This window comes from Rhizopus microsporus (assembly GCF_002708625.1).
Source record: "Rhizopus microsporus ATCC 52813 unplaced genomic scaffold scaffold_3, whole genome shotgun sequence".
Classification (NCBI taxonomy): Eukaryota; Fungi; Mucoromycota; class Mucoromycetes; order Mucorales; family Rhizopodaceae; genus Rhizopus; species Rhizopus microsporus.
The window spans coordinates 763228-780750 of NW_019671918.1; the positions used below are offsets into that span (position 1 = coordinate 763228).

At 37.5% G+C, this 17523-nt stretch overlaps 6 protein-coding genes across 6 annotated transcripts; 3 read left to right on the forward strand and 3 right to left on the reverse strand.

Moving 5' to 3' along the window:
* Positions 1 to 281: 281 nt before the first annotated feature.
* On the reverse strand, positions 282 to 2308 carry RHIMIDRAFT_307821 (adenylsuccinate synthetase). The gene is made up of 6 exons (XM_023614541.1): positions 1925 to 2308; positions 1801 to 1870; positions 1643 to 1738; positions 999 to 1570; positions 579 to 951; positions 282 to 526 (listed from the first exon to the last, which is right to left on the reverse strand). Exons 1-6 carry the CDS (start codon positions 2036 to 2038, stop codon positions 471 to 473), a joined length of 1281 nt encoding a protein of 426 aa, XP_023469095.1. The 5' UTR covers positions 2039 to 2308; the 3' UTR covers positions 282 to 470.
* Positions 2309 to 4310: 2002 nt separating this feature from the next.
* On the forward strand, positions 4311 to 5476 carry RHIMIDRAFT_272331 (uncharacterized protein). Its single transcript, XM_023612314.1, has 2 exons — positions 4311 to 4868; positions 4930 to 5476. The coding sequence occupies exons 1-2, from the start codon at positions 4529 to 4531 to the stop codon at positions 5355 to 5357; spliced, it is 768 nt and encodes a 255-aa protein (XP_023469096.1). The 5' UTR covers positions 4311 to 4528; the 3' UTR covers positions 5358 to 5476.
* A 3202-nt stretch (positions 5477 to 8678) lies between these two features.
* RHIMIDRAFT_234740 (uncharacterized protein) lies at positions 8679 to 9691 on the reverse strand (the record flags this gene model as incomplete). The annotated part of the gene is made up of 4 exons (XM_023608218.1): positions 8679 to 9017; positions 9086 to 9307; positions 9359 to 9520; positions 9587 to 9691. 4 exons carry the CDS (start codon positions 9689 to 9691, stop codon positions 8679 to 8681), a joined length of 828 nt encoding a protein of 275 aa, XP_023469097.1.
* A 1631-nt stretch (positions 9692 to 11322) lies between these two features.
* On the forward strand, positions 11323 to 12668 carry RHIMIDRAFT_234741 (translation initiation factor eIF4e; the record flags this gene model as incomplete). The annotated part of the gene is made up of 3 exons (XM_023608219.1): positions 11323 to 11929; positions 11993 to 12539; positions 12590 to 12668. The coding sequence occupies 3 exons, from the start codon at positions 11323 to 11325 to the stop codon at positions 12666 to 12668; spliced, it is 1233 nt and encodes a 410-aa protein (XP_023469098.1).
* A 2455-nt stretch (positions 12669 to 15123) lies between these two features.
* RHIMIDRAFT_289810 (uncharacterized protein) lies at positions 15124 to 15982 on the forward strand (the record flags this gene model as incomplete). Its single annotated transcript, XM_023613674.1, has 3 exons — positions 15124 to 15397; positions 15459 to 15547; positions 15599 to 15982. 3 exons carry the CDS (start codon positions 15124 to 15126, stop codon positions 15830 to 15832), a joined length of 597 nt encoding a protein of 198 aa, XP_023469099.1. The 3' UTR covers positions 15833 to 15982.
* A 32-nt stretch (positions 15983 to 16014) lies between these two features.
* Positions 16015 to 17512, reverse strand: RHIMIDRAFT_272336 (uncharacterized protein). The gene has a single exon (XM_023612315.1). It carries the CDS (start codon positions 17482 to 17484, stop codon positions 16306 to 16308), a length of 1179 nt encoding a protein of 392 aa, XP_023469100.1. The 5' UTR covers positions 17485 to 17512; the 3' UTR covers positions 16015 to 16305.
* Positions 17513 to 17523: the final 11 nt, after the last annotated feature.

A 17523-nucleotide genomic window follows, 5' to 3' on the forward strand; every position in this document is an offset into this window, starting at 1 on the left:
AAGCACGTTATGGGACATTACTCATTTACACGCATCAGTCAGGTTAGCAGTGACTCTAATCTCCTAACCAGCTCTATCTCCTTAAGCTGCTTCATTAACTGTCTTTTTTTGTTTATCTTAAAGATACAAGACTCAAGTAAACATGTACAGTAATCCTCTCTGAAATAAGACCATTTTTTTATTTGGTTCATCTACCTGACAAACCTTCTTGGAGTAATTGCCCAAAAGTCTAAATAGAAGCTTGTATGTACACATGATGTTGTGTAGCCAATGGTCATGTCGTAGCTTTTTACTCTGAAATGATCTTCATTTCTTTATTGTCAGATAGGAGAAGGACCGAGGGGACAGAAAGAACAATCAAATTAATGGTGAATGTCAAGGGTGAGCCTTGGTTAGAATGTCACTTATGGTTATGACAAGGTTTTAACAAGATAATAGTATACAGTTTATTACTACATTTTATAAGTTTATTAAGCAGACTTGTGAATCATATCATCTCTACCAGCACCAACACCGATCCATTCAACTATATATTTCAATTAGCTTACAAGGCCTTGTAATTGACAGTATTCCCTTACCTGGTACACCTGTTTCTTTTTCAATGAAAGCAATATATTTCTTTGCATTTTCTGGGAGTTCTTCATATTTGGTACACTTGGAGATGTCAGTCATCCAACCAGGAAGTTCGACATACTCAACTTCGACTTTTTCAAGTAAGCTAAGGTCAGCAGGGAATGATTCCAACTTCTTGCCATCCAAATGGTATGCAACGGCTACCTTGATAGTAGGTAACTGATCAAGAATATCCAATTTTGTCAAGTTGAAGCTAGTATATCCGTTGATCATGGTGGAATATTTAACAACGACAAGATCCAACCAACCGCAACGACGCTTACGACCGGTGGTGACGCCGAATTCAAAACCAACAGTTTGAAGGTGTTCACCAATTTCCTATAAAAGGGTAAGTTTATCCGAGTATGCACAAGACTATCTCTTACATTCAATTGTTCCGTAGGGAAAGGACCACCGCCTACTCTTGTACAGTAAGCCTTGACGACACCAACGATTTTAGACACCTTAGAAGGAGGGACACCAAGACCGGTACAAACACCACCAATAGCTGTGCTTGAAGATGTGACATAGGGGTAGGTACCAAAATCGATATCAAGCATCAAAGCGTTGGCGCCTTCTACCAAAACGCGCTTACCAGCTTTGATTTGTTCATGAAGATAAGGAACGGTATCAATCACGTATGGCCTCACACGTTCAGCCAACTCCTTATATCTTTCTAATTCGGCTTCAACATCGTATTCAAAGTTACCATAACGTTTACGCTTGTTTTCAACCATGCTTCTGAAACGAGCAGAAAATTCTTCAAACTGGAACAAGTGGTGAACACGAATGCCAGAGCGAGAAGCCTTAGAAGAATAGGTGGGACCAATACCTTTACCGGTAGTGCCAATACTGCCACGGCCTAATTCGACTTCCTTGAGACCATCAATCTTTTGGTGGAGATCGAAAACGAGATGAGCACGGTCGGAGAGAAGAAGGCGACCTTCACAGTTGAGTCCTGGACACAAAGAGAAAAAAAAAAGCTTTAATTTTTTTTCTTGTCATTTTTTCTTCTTTTCCTCCTTTTAACCTTTTGCTTCGAGCTTGGCCTTTTCTTCAAAGAAGGAAGGCAAATGGACAACAACACCGTTACCAATCAAGGCAATACAGTTGGGGTTGATTAAACCTAAATTAAAAGTGTCAAAAGATTTGCAAATATGAAATGAAAAACCTTTTCGTCTTTCTTACCTGAAGGAAGCATATGAAAATCATACTTGACATCATTAACAACGATAGTATGACCTGCATTGTTACCGCCCTAAAATGACATATAAGCATTTTCTCGAATAGAGATAAGAAAGATATAACTTACAGCACAACGACAGCAAAGATCTGCTTCACCACAAAGAATATCAGACAATTTGCCTTTACCTTCGTCACCCCATTGAGCACCAAGAACGACAGTAAGTTGACCCTTTTCCAACATGATGAATTTTTAAATGAAGAAAACCAACATGAACATAAGTCCGGGACCCTTCGGGTCATTAAATAGGCTTTCAGAAAAAGTAGTCATCCTTTATGACTACAAAATAAAATTTTCGATCAGATCGTTGAAATTGATTCGTTTATACTTTAGAGACCGGTTCACTAGTTTCCTTTATATGAATCATTCTATATCCATTGGTTCCTTTGAGGAAGGGTGACTAACACTTGAGGTTTACAACATGGGAGATTGGGCTGATAAGATATGCTGAGGCTGCTATAGTCAATGTCTTGCTGTCTATACTTTCAATAACCTCTCTCATAGGTGGCTTGTGGCTATCTTTTGTCTTGGTACTAAGGGCCATAGTCACACTACTAAACATGCCATGCGCGATTCCCATCAAGTTCCCTGCTCATTTGTGTATACATGTGTGTGGAACTTGCCATTTTATGATTTGACACAACACATTGCCAAAAACACACTCAATGAAAAAAAAAGCACATATATCCTTACTACTGTAAAGATGAGACTATTCTTAATGATGTGCATGATTGGTGTCATTGTCAAATCATCACACACACGCACATATACATAAATACGCGTCATTTATTAACCAACTTTCTTTTTTTTTTTTATTTACATTTATTTATAATAAAGGCATACTCCTTTTAGTTCTCAAGACAATAATAGTCTTGATTAACAGGATTGGCCACGGGAAGGTAAGAGTACATATGATCCCAAAGAAAGAAAGGTATACACTGAATGTCAATGGTGTATATATCTTATAAAAAGGAGTGATGTATCAAGGCTGAACTTATACATCTGAAAAACCTAGAAAGTACAAGTTGAACAGTCCCAGATAAGTCTGGATTGACAGACTGCCAACAGGTAGCTATCGATTGACCTCAACCTCGTCTACCAGTCGTCCCGCAAGCTCAGAAGATGGTCTTGACTCAGCAAACTACCCAAAATAGCTTTTAGTTCGATACCGCCTAGTAACATCATAAGCATTTATTTGAGTAGCCACACTTAGAGAGCATTTCTCTGTTCACAGATAACGGGCAAAGTGGTTAATCACACAAGTGTAGAAAAAAAGACCATTCAATTAATGATTTTCTATTGGCTAATACGTTTCGATAACAACCACAGCGTTATTCTATTGGCTAACGCGTCTCAATAGCACATACAAATGTAATGGTCAAAAGGCTCTTTTGTTTTGAATGTGAACATCAATTCTTTTATATACATAGGATTGACGTCAAAAATGTTGATACTGAAGATCTTTTCTTCTTCCAGCAATTGATGAACTCATTTCTTTTCTTATATACATTTTTTATTGCTTAATGCATCATCTCTTTTGACGCATTACTTCTTTTTTGTTATCAAGATGCACCATAACGGCATATTTAAAAAATGCTCATCTTGTAAGTAATTAAAAAGTAATTACATAGTGACAATAATTCAAAAAGAAAGTTTTCATTAAGAAAACCCTTTAGTTGACCGCTGGCTTTTTTACCTACATTTGAAAAGTGTCGTTTGGTTCTATTTTTTCATTTCCTATATAAACTAGCATACACCCTTCTAAACAAAGTAAATCAATGCTAAATTACATTGTTTTCTCAAGGCTCTGATATGCATAAGGATGTTTAACAAAAGCAATGTCGCATTTCAGTAACGTCGCTTTCTTTCATTTGCGATAGAGCGATAATAGTATAGAAAACACCTGTATTGCTTGCAATATATCCTAATGCTTACAGTCTTGGTCAAATGAAGCGGACTCTCCACCAAGCTCGAGTGGGATCAATTCCATATTTTTAGAAAAGATGCAAGCAGATGGCTGGAATCTCTCTTTTTAATGAAATATGCAAATTAAAAATGATGCCTATTTGCGATATATATGATCTACATATAGCATTTCTTCTGTTTTAAGCAAGCTGGCACTCATAGCATCTGTCTGTGTAAATTAACGAACCTTTTGTGCCCTGGATGTACACAGGCATTAACTTCCTTTTTCTTTTCTTTTTTTGTAGTATCATAATAACAGCTTATTCAATCTCTGTAGACTAATGCGATTCTTTTCCTTTTGATTGCTTATGTCGTCATTTTACTAGTAAAAAGGAGAACATATGAATATTTAATCTGCTTGTACACATTAATTCAGCAATAAAATGTAATCTATGCAGAATGACGTCAAGATAGTCCATATTCATTAGCTTATCTTTTATCCTTTTTTTTTTTGCTTTGCTTGATATAAAAGCTATAGTTCATAAAACCAAAGTAAAGTCCCTATTTCACCCGTAACAGCTAAAGGTATTAATGCATTTTGACTCTAATTCATTTGTCAGCTTCAATAAGCCAGTCATTTTACTTAAAAAGGCAAGTATGATATAGCTCAGCTGACCAATCATGGATCAAAAGGCAAATATTTAGGGAAGTTCTAATGGAGGGGGGGACAAAAAGCAGTAATTGAGTCCTTTTTCTTATTGAAACATAATGTTCCTGTGTAGACATCGTTTAGTTCGTCAATTAAACAAATCAAACACGACAAGATATATCACATCACGGTTTGGTTCATCTTCTTGTGACAATGATGCCAAAGAAGTGAAATTAAGAAATAAAGGACAAGAGAAATCAAGCACAAATAGCAACAACAACAACAATAATAATAACAAGAAAAAGCCTCTATCATTTGTACCTGTGATCAATATTCCAGAAAAAGAACTTGCACATAATGCCTTTTTTGCACTTCACAGACCCCTTTTGGGATTATCAAATGAAAATACCAAACCTTTCTTCTCAAGTAGACCACTTGAAGAAGAGCAGCAAGCAGAATGTAAATTGATACACACACAAAAAAGGAAGGGGAAAAGTACTAATAGTATATCTATTTGTAGTAGATGAATTGCTTGCACAATATATGTCTACGTTAGAACCATTTGTTGAACCGTTACCACCAGGAAGTGGTAATAATATCATTACACATCAGCCCTTACAGCCATCATCACAGTTCACAGAAGTGTCGATTCAAACTGACCTTGAATATATGGATGATTTAGACTTGGAGTTTACACAACCACTTCAAACCGAAGATATTGCTCCTACCTCACAGCTGCCGATATTTCGTATGCCAGAGAGTTCAGATATATTAGACTTTTTAACTACGATAGAGAGTAAACTGCATAAAGAAGACGCAAACATAGAGCAGAAAGAGACCATAAGATTAAAGAAGTTAGATATCTTAAATAACTCAAGACGATATACTTCACCAAGATTCTATGCAAGTGGATTAAGACGCACACCTTTACGGTTCCGCTCAAAATAGCTTTATAAAATAAAATAAAAAAAAATAATGTTATTTGTCGATAAAAAGGGGGCAATGGGATTTATTTTATAAACACTCTACAAGACGATATAAAATCGTAAAGAAGGCTCAGAGCAATATACTCTATTAATTTTCAAGCTTTTTTTTTTTTTTTGAGAATAGATGAGCTTAAGGTCTATTAGAGTAACTCATTAGAACCTCGTAGACAAAAGTCACTGACAAGCCAAGGTTTTCAACTGGAGGAAAGGGTGTCAATAGCTTCAAGTAAGCAATCAGTATTGGCGCGAGGTTATTGGATTGATGCATCATCTTATGGCCGTTCTATTCAGGCACCATATACAGTTGAAGCAATCATAAAAGACATATGTCTTTACACAAAAAAGTGTCAAAATTTAAACAAGTGTTTGAATCCTTCTGTGACCGCAAAGCGGTTGGGAGTCCATATTCGTACTGCACAAAGATGGACCAAAGATTACGAAAGAGATCCTGATAGCAGCTTTGAGAAATCTAGAAAAGCAGGTCGTCCACGTGTTCTCAAGGATGAACATAAGAGAGTCATTCTAAAGTGTATTGATGAAAACCCATAGTCCGTCTTGGAACAGGTAATGGACCGTCTGCGTCAAACATTTCAAGATCTGAAAGTATCCAAAAATACTCTTTATATTTTGTGAGAAAGGAGTACAGCCTGACGCTTAAGGAGGCATGTTTTCAGCCTATCGATAGGAGCAATGAGAAAAAGATACAAGAACGTTTGGGCTGGGTCCATAAGTGGGAGAAAACGGACATGGGCTTTACGACAAACTGCATCTTCCTTGATGAGTCTGCGTTTCATATTAGCATGAAACGTAGTATAGCCTGGCCGCAAAAAGGCACATCTGCCATAGTTACGGTGCCAAAAACTCGAGCACAGACAAATACCATCTTGGGCGCGATATCAGCTACAGGTTTAATCAAACATAGCCCAAGACCTCCACAGCCACCGTCAAGAAAGAGAGAGCGAGGAGAAGGTATTAAGAGTACAAGCAAGAGGGCGGTAACAGGACAATATATAAGCTTTCTAAGGGCAACAATGGATGAAATGGACCAATATCTATACATTAAGAGACATTATTTGGCAATAGATAATGCCTCTATCCATACGCGAGAGGGCATAGGCAAGTACATTGAATCTCGAGGTTATTGCTATACTTATTTACCTCTATATTCTCCCGAATTCAATCCAATTGAACAATTCTGATCAGTTGTTAAGAGTAAAGTGAAACGTAGTTGGTTCTTGAAAAAGGAGATATTGATGACGAGAATCAGTAAAGTACCTTGTAGCTTAAAGCTGAATGATTTTAAAGGTTTTGTTTAGCATTCTCACAAATGCTGGGATAAATGTCACAATAAAGGGCAACTCTCACTAAGGCAGACACTTGGTGCACTCAAAAATGCACTTAAGCTAGTGCTACGGGCGCTTCCTTGGGGCGTCACCTATGCTGTCACTATATACCTTCACACTACCAAAGTGTCTACCTAACCTAAGGCTACCCAGTTCACTTTCTCTGATATAAAACACGAATTTACATAATTACACGTGATTGATCTTGGTTCTTTGTTAATAGACTGACAGCATAAAATTAAAAATAACAGCATTTATTTTTGATTTCTTTCTTCTTGAAAAGAGACAATTCAATATGGTAACTTCATAAATTCATGTTTAGTTTGACACTACACATTGAATAGTTTTGCTGACGACATCATAGGTAGTGGATAGAGGCAGCGCCTGTGGTATTGGTTTATTTTTGAGTGCATTTTTGAGTGCACCAAGTGTTTGCCTTGATTTTTGTTAGTGGCGAAACTACTTATGACTGCACTCAAAATGAACGATAATACAATGATATTGTTTTTGACTCACGCTCAGCTGATCATCAACTTTTTGGGCGTAAGGTTGGCCTTTTGATTCGCTATGGCAAGGATATCAAGTCCTTGGAACTGTCAAGCAACGAATTTAAATAACCCTCTGCCACGACTTCCCAAGCCATCATCCAACAAAACAAAAATTTACATGTCAATGGCGCCATCCTCAACCATCTTCATGACCTCAACAAAAAGATCGGCGCCATGGTCGCCATGGTCGCCATGGACTAGATTGGTCAGCCTTATTAATCGCGACTCGCAAACGATTAGTTAATTACTCTTCTTTTCATACGTGACATAGACCGGTTATCTGTACTGTTTGGTTGAACATCATGGTATATATGTTGCAAATAGTATTGATATCTTAAATATCCCTACCTCTGTAAGTGGCATGGCTCAATTCAAGAATACCCTGCGACTTCTCTTTGCCTAAAAGGTACCCCCAAAAAAAGAGAGAGAGAGGAGGCAACTGGCACAGGAATCATTGATTGAAATACTCTAGCATTTCATTTTGCGAACAGGTATAGTGGCAGAACATTCTCTGAACAAATGCCAACACGTGGATCGACTTCGAGAAGTATTTGATGTCTCTACTGTTACTCCTCAACCCAGCCTCCATCATGTCATTTTCTTTACTCCAACAAGCAGCCGAGTCAAGAAAGCAAAAGTTGAAAAAAGCGTTTAGTCGTTTTTTATTGTTTATATACCTTGTTGGATTTTTTTATTCGTTATATCCCTTATTGCTTTTTTTTATACAGTAAATGTTTTCCATTAATTTGGATAGCACCAAATTGTGGGTGTAGTATCCACGCTACTATTCAGTGCTTAAATACAATATCTAGAGTTGAACCTAATGCTGCTATAAGAGCTGTTACACCTTAATCAAATATAGCCAACTCAGTTTAAATACCTCAGCTTCTTAATATATAATTATAGATTGTGCTATCATCTCTTTTCTTTTCACTTTATTCTGAATAAAGATACAACACAGTCTCATCGTATTTTCTACTTTGTTTAAACCTATCCAAATCCAAATACAACAGTGGGCATCCTTTATACCATCTTATTTCTTTTCTGTGATCATTTATCAGAACTGTCCATTTTCTATTTGTTCGTTTGAGGGAGGCTAGCTCACTTTACCCCAAAGAAAGACTCTGGTGCTCTTAGCGATAGCTACAATGTGGCGTACACATTCCGATCTGGGTTGCTTATAATGGCTATGTTGACGAAACGAAGACTAAGGATGTGGTGGCAGGAATGGGCTTCAAAAGAGTCTTCTGTACCATGAGAGGAGAGCCACCACATCCTTAGTCTTCGTTTCGTCAACATAGTCTTGAGACACAGCCACATATAATCTATTGCGCGCATGGTGCGCTGTAGGAAGCTGGCAATTGAGACCAGATATTTGAATGGCCCAAGAATTTAAAGAGTCATTCTCTTACGACCGGTTAAAACATAAAGATAGTGAAGGACATTTTTGGCTTCACGAACAAGCTTTGAAATGTTGTGATACAGCTTTGCTTTGTTTTGGTCTTTCGCAACCTCACAAACAGCAAAATCAGTTTCATCTTCGTTAATATTTGTAACAGTTCTCAAATCAATTTTGAAACCTGCAACATTTGCATTGTCGTGGTATAGCTCTTGTTTCGGCATCGTTGAAAGCTTAGTAACAGTTTCACCAGTCTTCAAGTGAATGATCTGCTCCAAGTTTAGAATTTTTTGAAAATCGGTGCCTAAATAAAGGTGATAATATCCTGTTCGCTAATTTTTGAGAGCTTATCATGATCAGCTTGGTATAGAAATGAAAGCAACCGAGATTCATCTCGTACAACTTGAAGTACATGTTCAAAAAGCAAACACTTTTTGTATTGGCAGGGATTAGTGTCGATCACCGTTGTTATTATTGTTGTTAAATAATTCATTCCTCGATAAATGTTGTTGTCATCTTCACAGAACGCACAGATCAAGTTCCACGTTAAATGCAAATCATTGATGCTTTCAAGAACTTTGGCTTTGTATCTTTCAGAAGAGAAGCCTTGAAGTTTTTGCCACTAAATAGGCTTATAAAGGCTCTTTTGGGATTCACAACTCAAGTTCAGAACGGATGACAGACCACATGTCATGGAATGAAGGTTTTCTGGAGATATTTGGTCGTCGAATTTATACTTGCTTTTGTGAATGGCAGCAGCTCTTTTTTTGAAAATGGTTGCTATGAAATCAGAACCGCTGTCATTCTCAAACTTGAAGTCGACACGTTCTTGCATCTAAGAAGACTAATTTAGTAACGTAAATCACTTTTTTTAATAAACACCAAAGAGTAAGCTACTTACAAAGTTTAAGCTGAAGTCAAAAGTGACAGTACTATCACTAACTGAAACAGGACATGCGTCTTCTGTAAGAATCAAACTTGTTTCTTTTGCTATGGCCGATTTCATGTTTGCTCTAGAAAGCGCCCTGTATTCGCTTGCTTTTCTATTTTCATTTTGGGTTTCTCCTTCAATTTTGTAGGATTCAATTGTAATGCTTATCTCTTTCAATAACTCTTTTTTAATAGGGTTCTGCTTTAAATATACGATAAGCTTTTGAAAGGGAAACACTACGTGCACCAGAAAATGCACCAGAAGTTAGACTACTTCTGCGGACACTGTCTCAACACATTACCTATGATGCCGTCCAACAAAGCTTTTCAACCAACTTGGTTTGTGTTTCTTTCCAGGAGGAAGAAAGAGATAAGAAAGAAATGTCTTTATTTCTTGATTTATTTTAGTTTTATGTTGTCAGTTGATCAAGAAAGATGCAAGAGCACGTGTAATTATGATAAATTCGTATTTTATATCAAAGAGAATGAACTTGGCAGCCTTAGCTTAGATAGACACTTTGATAGTGTGAAATTGTTTAGTGACAACATAGATAGCGCCCCAAGGAAGCGCCCGTAGCATTAGCCTGTTTTCTGGTGCATGTAACGTTGGTCAAAATTTAAAGTGTTCGATTTTTTTTTTTTTCGAATAATTTGTAAAATAATGCTATTTATCTCATTCAATATTATCATCGTACTAGTGGCTTCTGATACCGTCAGTGTCTATTACATGGATTCCCTATTTTGACATTTATCCCAATACTTGTAAGAATGCGAAACGAACCTTTTGAAGTGAATTTTCTCCATATCTTTGCAAGCTACCGTGATTCTTTTTAATAAAGTGTCTTTCTGCAAAAATCTGTGGTGCTTCATCTTACTCTTTGCTACTGCCCAAAACTGTCCAATCGGATCAAGTTCAGGAGAGTAAGTGAGAGGATACATACATGTATAGCCTCGATACTTAATATATTTCTTCATGTTTTCATGCGTGTGAATCGGTGCGTCATCCATGACTATATAATGAAATCTCATACGTGGATGTTTATCCATTTCATTGAGAGTCATTTTTAAGAAATTAATGTAGACGACAGAAGTTTCGAGAAGTCAGTAGGGTTCAGTCCAATCGACTTGGGGATATTCATGGTAATAAGGGTTTTAATACAGTTACGGCTCACTAGTGATTCAGGATCCAATCGATTTTAATTCGCTACGACTTTGTTCGTTGAAAGCACTTTATAAAAAGTATAAACTAGGGCACTGAGTTCATTATGTTAACACACGGATCCTTTGTGCACTTGTTCTGCAGGAGACGTAAAAGGAAATTGTGACACCACAATATTCAATCATTGACATTCAGCTAAAGGCACACCACTTTTTTCTTGTAGTAACATGATGCTGTTGAAAGGTTTAAAAAAATAAAGAAAAGAAAAAACAGATATTTATTTCTCATATGAATCCAAGCTATTTTTTCATTACTTCTAGATCAAGGAGGAAAGGGAAATAATCTTGTTTGTTATGACTACATTCAGCAGGGACACACCTTGCATTGAACACATGACCCAAGTAGCGAGTCCATATTTGGCTACTCCAAGTTTACAAAAAAAAAATAACACCCCATTCTTTTTATTTGTACCTTATTTTTTAGAAATATGTCTGTGTGTTGAATCATTTCTTTTTTTTTTGTTTTTCCCTTTCTTTTTAAAACAAGTCATGCAACAGACGTTATTTACTATTTATCGCTATACAGCCAACCGAAAGAAGAATCTACATCATCAAGATATACTTCAACAATTCATGAGTGAGCAACATATCTTTATCAATACATCGAATACTCTACTAGTTCATTTACCCTCTCCACATCATCATCATCATCATTATAAATTAAAGAGTAAAAAGACTCCAATCAAAGACATACAACAGCCACTTTCGATATCAAAGATACCATTTGATGTTGCCCTCGATAATGTGCTGTTTATATCCACTCTCGAAGGCTGTTGGACACGGACAATGCCGTCACCTGTTCAAATGAAAAGACAGGTTAGTTTAACGCACACGCCAAATCATGTACCCATGATTGTCCCGAGAAGACACTCATATCCTGAACATGACTTACCATCTCGACATAATCAACAACAACAACAACCTATCATTGATAGTCGGCGCACTTCTTTTCAATCTGAAGATTCATCTACGGAATTGGTCCGAAGATTTAGTTCCGAGAGTACTCAAAGTACGCTAGCATCGAGTGTTTCGTCTGTAGAGTCGGAAAAACCATGTGAGCATGTCAAAAAGAGTATAATCGAGCATAGTAATCATGGTATATATACATATAATATATTTCAATTGAGCCACATATATTGACGATGAAAAATAAAAAAAGACGATGTAGATATTCCTGTATGGGCAGATCCCATCAAGGTAAAAGAGAATCCAACTCGATATGAGCATGCTGTATCCCAATTGAACGAAATGCACATCCCGTTTGATTCGGCCTTACCGCTAGCTGTACCCTGCACGTTTTACTTTACAGACAATAGTAGTAAACAAGCAGATAGTTATCTTGAATCTGTTAAGCCCTTATTTGATTGTGACACGGTTTGGAACTTTGTTTGTCGCTGGCGTCTTTATAAGGAAACATGTCAAAAGAAACCATCCCAATTAGCACCCAACCAAAACATATTCTGCTTTGTGCAAGGCGTCAAGCCTATGTGGGAAGATCCAATCAATAAAAAGGGTGGTCGATTGAACGTCCAGGTCAATCTTAAGCTGCTGGACGAGGTATTTGAATCGATTCTCTTTGCACTCGTCGGCGCTGGATTGATCATGCTTGGTACCGTCGGCGTCGCTGTCTCCAAACGGTACCGTGGTGATCGAATCGAGCTGTGGCTAGACGAATCTGTGACGGAAGATAAGATACCCGAGTTAAAGTAAGTTACGCAACGCTTTGTTTACTTTCTTTATTTACACTATTTTATAGAAATACATTAAAAACGCTTTTACCTGTCTCATGTCATGGTGAAATTGACTCTAGTCGTTATAAAAAACATTTTATGTAGATAATAAATAGTTCTCTTTTACTTTGATGAATTACCTTTTGGATTCTTGTGTTCAATAACTTTTTTCTTGTTTTTCGTCAGGATAAGAAGAACCCGCCAAAACAATCACATTGGTCGATTCTAAGAATAACATTCAAAGCCCTTATTTATCCACGCGAACCTACATTAACAATACCGAATGCAGTATTGCACCAATAAAGGCTGCTAGAAGTAGCCTTTTGTTGAAGAGGGGGTTTTATTAAACCACTTTGCATGAACCGCAAGATTCCTTCCATTTACGAAGGCTGCATTCTTCTCTTATAAACCCTGCTGTCTTTTGACTCTTTATTTCCAAGCCAGAAATTTCTCTGTCAACTTTATTGATAGTGTCCTTGATAGAGGAAAGATCAAGAGCAATGAAGAATTAGAAATCGCCAAGAACAAATTTTTATGCTCGTTATCATGCTAATTTTCTTTCCTTAATAATTGATTTATGTCACAAATCATCAGAGTAAAAGGCTTATTTAGGACAGCTAGCCAAAAAATTTAGATGTATCGTTTTTTTAGGCAAAATATCACATAGTGACGAATGCGAGAAGCAAGTCTAACTAAGTCACCTGTCTGCATAAAAGACAATTGCTATGAGGATACACAACATCTCCTGGTAAATGATTTACTACGCTTAAAGCCATAGACACAAATTATTTACAAGTACATAAGCTTAAAGCAGGACTCCAAGAGAAAGCTATGTAACAGAGAATGAACCTTACTTAAACTGCTCTTTTTGTTGAAGCTACTATTTTTTCCATGACCTCTTTCTCTCTCTCTCACTCTATTCTCTCAAGGAAATACACAAACGGCAGAATACCAAATTCAGACAATGAGCCAAATGAACAAGTAATATATTCAGTGTGGTAAAATGAAGCGTTTATTATTATTATTTATTGATTTAAATAAGCTAGTTGGGGTACTTTTTTTAGTTCTCAAAGCCATTACAGCTTTGATTAACAGGATCAACCACAAGAAAAAAAGTACATCTGACCCCAAAAAACTCCGAACCAGTAGGATTAAGAGCTGCATATCGGCGCGCTTATGGAGGGGCACAATACCTACACTGTCTATCACAGAATCCTTGGCTTACCAAGCTTTGACGCTCAATAAGGCTGCAAGTTGTGCCTCAGAACTCAAAAAAAAAAACGGTAAGGAAAAAAAAAGAAAAAAAGGACCAAAAACGCTTATTATCTATTGTGGGTGTCACATGCCTTGTAGCCAATGTAAATCAGCGAAATGGACGCCAGCTGTACTTATTCCTTATAATAAGGAATACAAGAAAGTCCAAGGCACTAAATAACTAATGCTGCGCTTCATTGACTATATTACCAGAAAGCGACTTTTTCTTCAATTTTCATAGAGTGAAGAGTCGCCTATGGGGTGTCTGGTCAGATAGTCCGCAATTTAAATATGCTGTGTGACAACCCTTTGCTGGCTGCATTTTGTTGAATGGTATAAAAACTTTGCTTATAAACTGTGTAGGTTCATATGCGTTTTATATTATCAAAAAGACAGGTCAATACATTTAGAATTCTTTTATTCGATAATATAAAGCTCCTGTTAAAAGGGCATTTAGAATAAGGGTATTCATAGTCAATGATTTGAAAGTCTGCGTCATAACTTGTGTCTACATGCTTGATGAACTTGCTTGTGGCTGATTATGATCCTAATTCATTTGTCAACAACACCATGTTACCTAAGGGAACATCCTAGTGGATTTAACTGTTGGACTTATCCTTTGATGCGCTAATTCTATTGTTGATTACAACAATATGGTAGGAAAAAGTATAATGACCTGCATGCTGAGCAATATTCAGTTGCAGATAAGGAAACATCTATACCTGACCATAATGATAGCTATGACTGTGTGTGTGTTCAACTGATGGATAGGGGCAACAGTATAGAGCTAATAATCGGCTTCTTCAGCTGTAACTTGTTGGTAACATCAAGCTGCATTATTGATGAAAATCCTGTAATCTGTGTTGGAGCATCAACAAACTCACTCAAGCCTTCAGATCAAACACAAATATTTCTTAATAAAAAATCTAGTGATAAGTCTCTTTACTCTCAAAACAATGACTGTTGTCAATTGTATCCGTATGACGAATTAGAGCAACTGAAGCAAGTTTAATTAAAACTTTATCATGAAGAAACGTATACCAAATGTCGATGCGCTTCTGTAGTCACCAATTCAGCACTTCAGGGGAAAGTACTTCAGATATTCTATGACAACATCACCTCAATCGTTTACATGAAGGACTTTGGTGGTGTTGTATTCACCTTTAGTTGTTATTGAAAAAAGGCTGTTAAGTCGATGGCTTGCGAATTAGATTCTTTATTAAGAAGAGCTATTCTTAACAAATGCGATAGAGAAGTGCAAAGTAGAATGTATGCCCTACTGTAAGATTATACTCGAGTTATTATAATGACTCACATCAAACACGTCAGGCGAGACACATTCGACACTATTAATGCAACTATCAGCTCAACTATGGAGACATTGTTTCGACATTTGTACCCGCCTCAAGCTCAGTTACATACCTTTTGGTCTGAGTCTAGCCGACTCAGCATCACGTCGAATGGAATGGCGATTGTGTCCCACTTTACTCCAGCAGCTACAACAAGCATAGGGCCCTCTGACAATGGACTGCTTCGCATCAGGCAAAAACTACTAACTGCCTCAGATTCACGAGTTGGAAGTAGCATCCAGACGCCATAGCCACAGATACGATGCCCGTCCCTTGGTCTTTTTTAGGGAAGGTCTACCTGTGTTCCCCATGGAATCTCATTCTTCCAGTAGTGCAAAAGATTCTCCTAGAACGGTGTTTGGCCGTGCTAATCACCCCAGAGTAGACCAGCAATATGTAGTATCCCGCACTACAAGCTATGACCAGGACTAGACCATGAATGATTCAGAAGCACCGCGTACTTCCAGCGCCAGGAAGCAACAACGTGAATCCGCTACGGAAGAATCCGAGCTGGAGACTAGTCGCCTGGAACTTAGACGCTTACGACTATTCACCGACGGCTTAGATGACGATGTACAGACAATAATACTTCGCCTAAACAGCCAGACATCCAAATCGAAGAATTGTTCCCCAGCACAATGGTGTGTCTCAATTTTGGAACTGTAGCTTATTTACCCTCTCAGTATTAAAATACGATTTAACATCTAAATAACAGAAAGCAAAAAAAAATCAAAAAGATCTCGCAAGTGGAAACGCCCTCTGGTCTGCCGCCTCCTTCTTTGTGTATAATATAAAACACAGTAAATAAACATGCTCTTTTTTTTTTTTTTTTTTTTTTCATTGCAATGCCAACAATGTTTTTGTTTATTTCATTTGACGCCATCAGGATATGTTTTACCTTGTTTTATTAAAAACATTTATCGAAATGAATGACGAAAAAGAAGGTAGATTATCGAGAAACACATTCAAAGTTGCCAATTGTCAGTAACTACAATCATAGTACGAAATGGCATAAATAATCAGTTATGTATTTCTCTAGACAATAGTTGAACCCTGCTGCGCTATATCTTGTTTAAAGTTCTTCATTTATTTATTAAGTAGAAATAGTGTTTATAATATATACGTACAGGGCATATGCATTACCATCCAGTTGTATTCTTGTGCATTTCATCCAAAAATCTGAACAAAGATCCTGGTTCTTTCTTCCATTGATTATGCCAGTGGTAGGCAAAGGTCTTCAATAGTCTTTCTTTTGAAAATTCAGTTTCAATAAATGCATTTGGCATCGAGTTCTTTGGTGAGCAAACCATAGAATCAGTAAAGCACCATGGAAGGACTGACCAAGGTCTGATGCCATGATGCAACAATCGTCTATAAATTCTATAATACATATATCCTCCCCAATCAATCGTATTGGGTCTCGGTAATGGTCCCGATGCCAGCTCGGACAGCATCTCGCAAAGATAAGGTGACTCTTTATGGAATCGCATGAATGCGCCATTGAACGGGAATCCATTGGGGAGATAGCAATCCCATTGAAGCAACCATTCCTGCTCCAAGAGGGGACTCATGTCTCTGATAAAAAGCGAATCCATATCGAACCACATACCACCATAGTGATAGATGACCAACAGTCGAATGAGGTCACCATCGAGATAACCACTGGCATCCTTAAAGTCCAAATGAGGAGAGTTTTCCATGGGCGTTCCCTTGGATAGTTCATGTGAATTATATATCTTTGTCTGTAATCGGTCACCCACATGCTTCTTTATCTCCTTGACGACGGGTGATTGCGATAGATCGCCATTGGACCAAAGATAGACAATTGTATTATTTGGGTTCTGTGTTGCGAAAAAGGAACGAAGGGTCGAGAGTTGCTTTGGTCCTACAGGAGCAAGATCTGCACGCCAATAGGCATGGTAGATGATTGTATCCTTGGATTCTGTTGGCTTTGGTTGAATTGTTGCTGCAAAATCATAGCAATCATAGTCTTCCATCAAGCTTATGCCTGGAGATAGGTCATTCACATAGTGATTCTGACCTGTCAGATAGGGACTGTCCTTGGGTAATTTATCAAAGCAACCAGCCAAGGGTGCATAGTATGCATCGTCAGCATGGGATATCCAGTTACGTAGGTAAACTCGAATATTCAGCTGAAGTTGACAGATGGCAAAGAAGGTGATTACAATACTAATTATGATAATAGCGGCATATTTAATTATTGTGATCAGCCGCCATCGTTTGGGTCGTATGATGGATGCAGTGGGTAGCCTTGTATATGCTCTCTGGTTACCAAAGAGATTAGAAAATATGCTCATGAGTTAGAGATTAAATACAAAGAGAGAGAGAGAAAAAAA

Coding starts and splice junctions, on each gene's coding strand:
- RHIMIDRAFT_307821 (XM_023614541.1), bottom strand. CDS start 2,038: ATGTTGGAAAAGGGTCAACTTACTGTCGTTCTTGGTGCTCAATGGGGT. Junction 1,739..1,800: donor TTTTCATATGCTTCCTTCAG/GTAAGAAAGACG, acceptor CTTTTAATTTAG/GTTTAATCAACCCCAACTGT. Junction 952..998: donor TCCCTACGGAACAATTGAAT/GTAAGAGATAGT, acceptor ACCCTTTTATAG/GAAATTGGTGAACACCTTCA.
- RHIMIDRAFT_272331 (XM_023612314.1), top strand. CDS start 4,529: ATGTTCCTGTGTAGACATCGTTTAGTTCGTCAATTAAACAAATCAAAC. Junction 4,869..4,929: donor AGAAGAGCAGCAAGCAGAAT/GTAAATTGATAC, acceptor ATCTATTTGTAG/TAGATGAATTGCTTGCACAA.
- RHIMIDRAFT_272336 (XM_023612315.1), bottom strand. CDS start 17,484: ATGAGCATATTTTCTAATCTCTTTGGTAACCAGAGAGCATATACAAGG.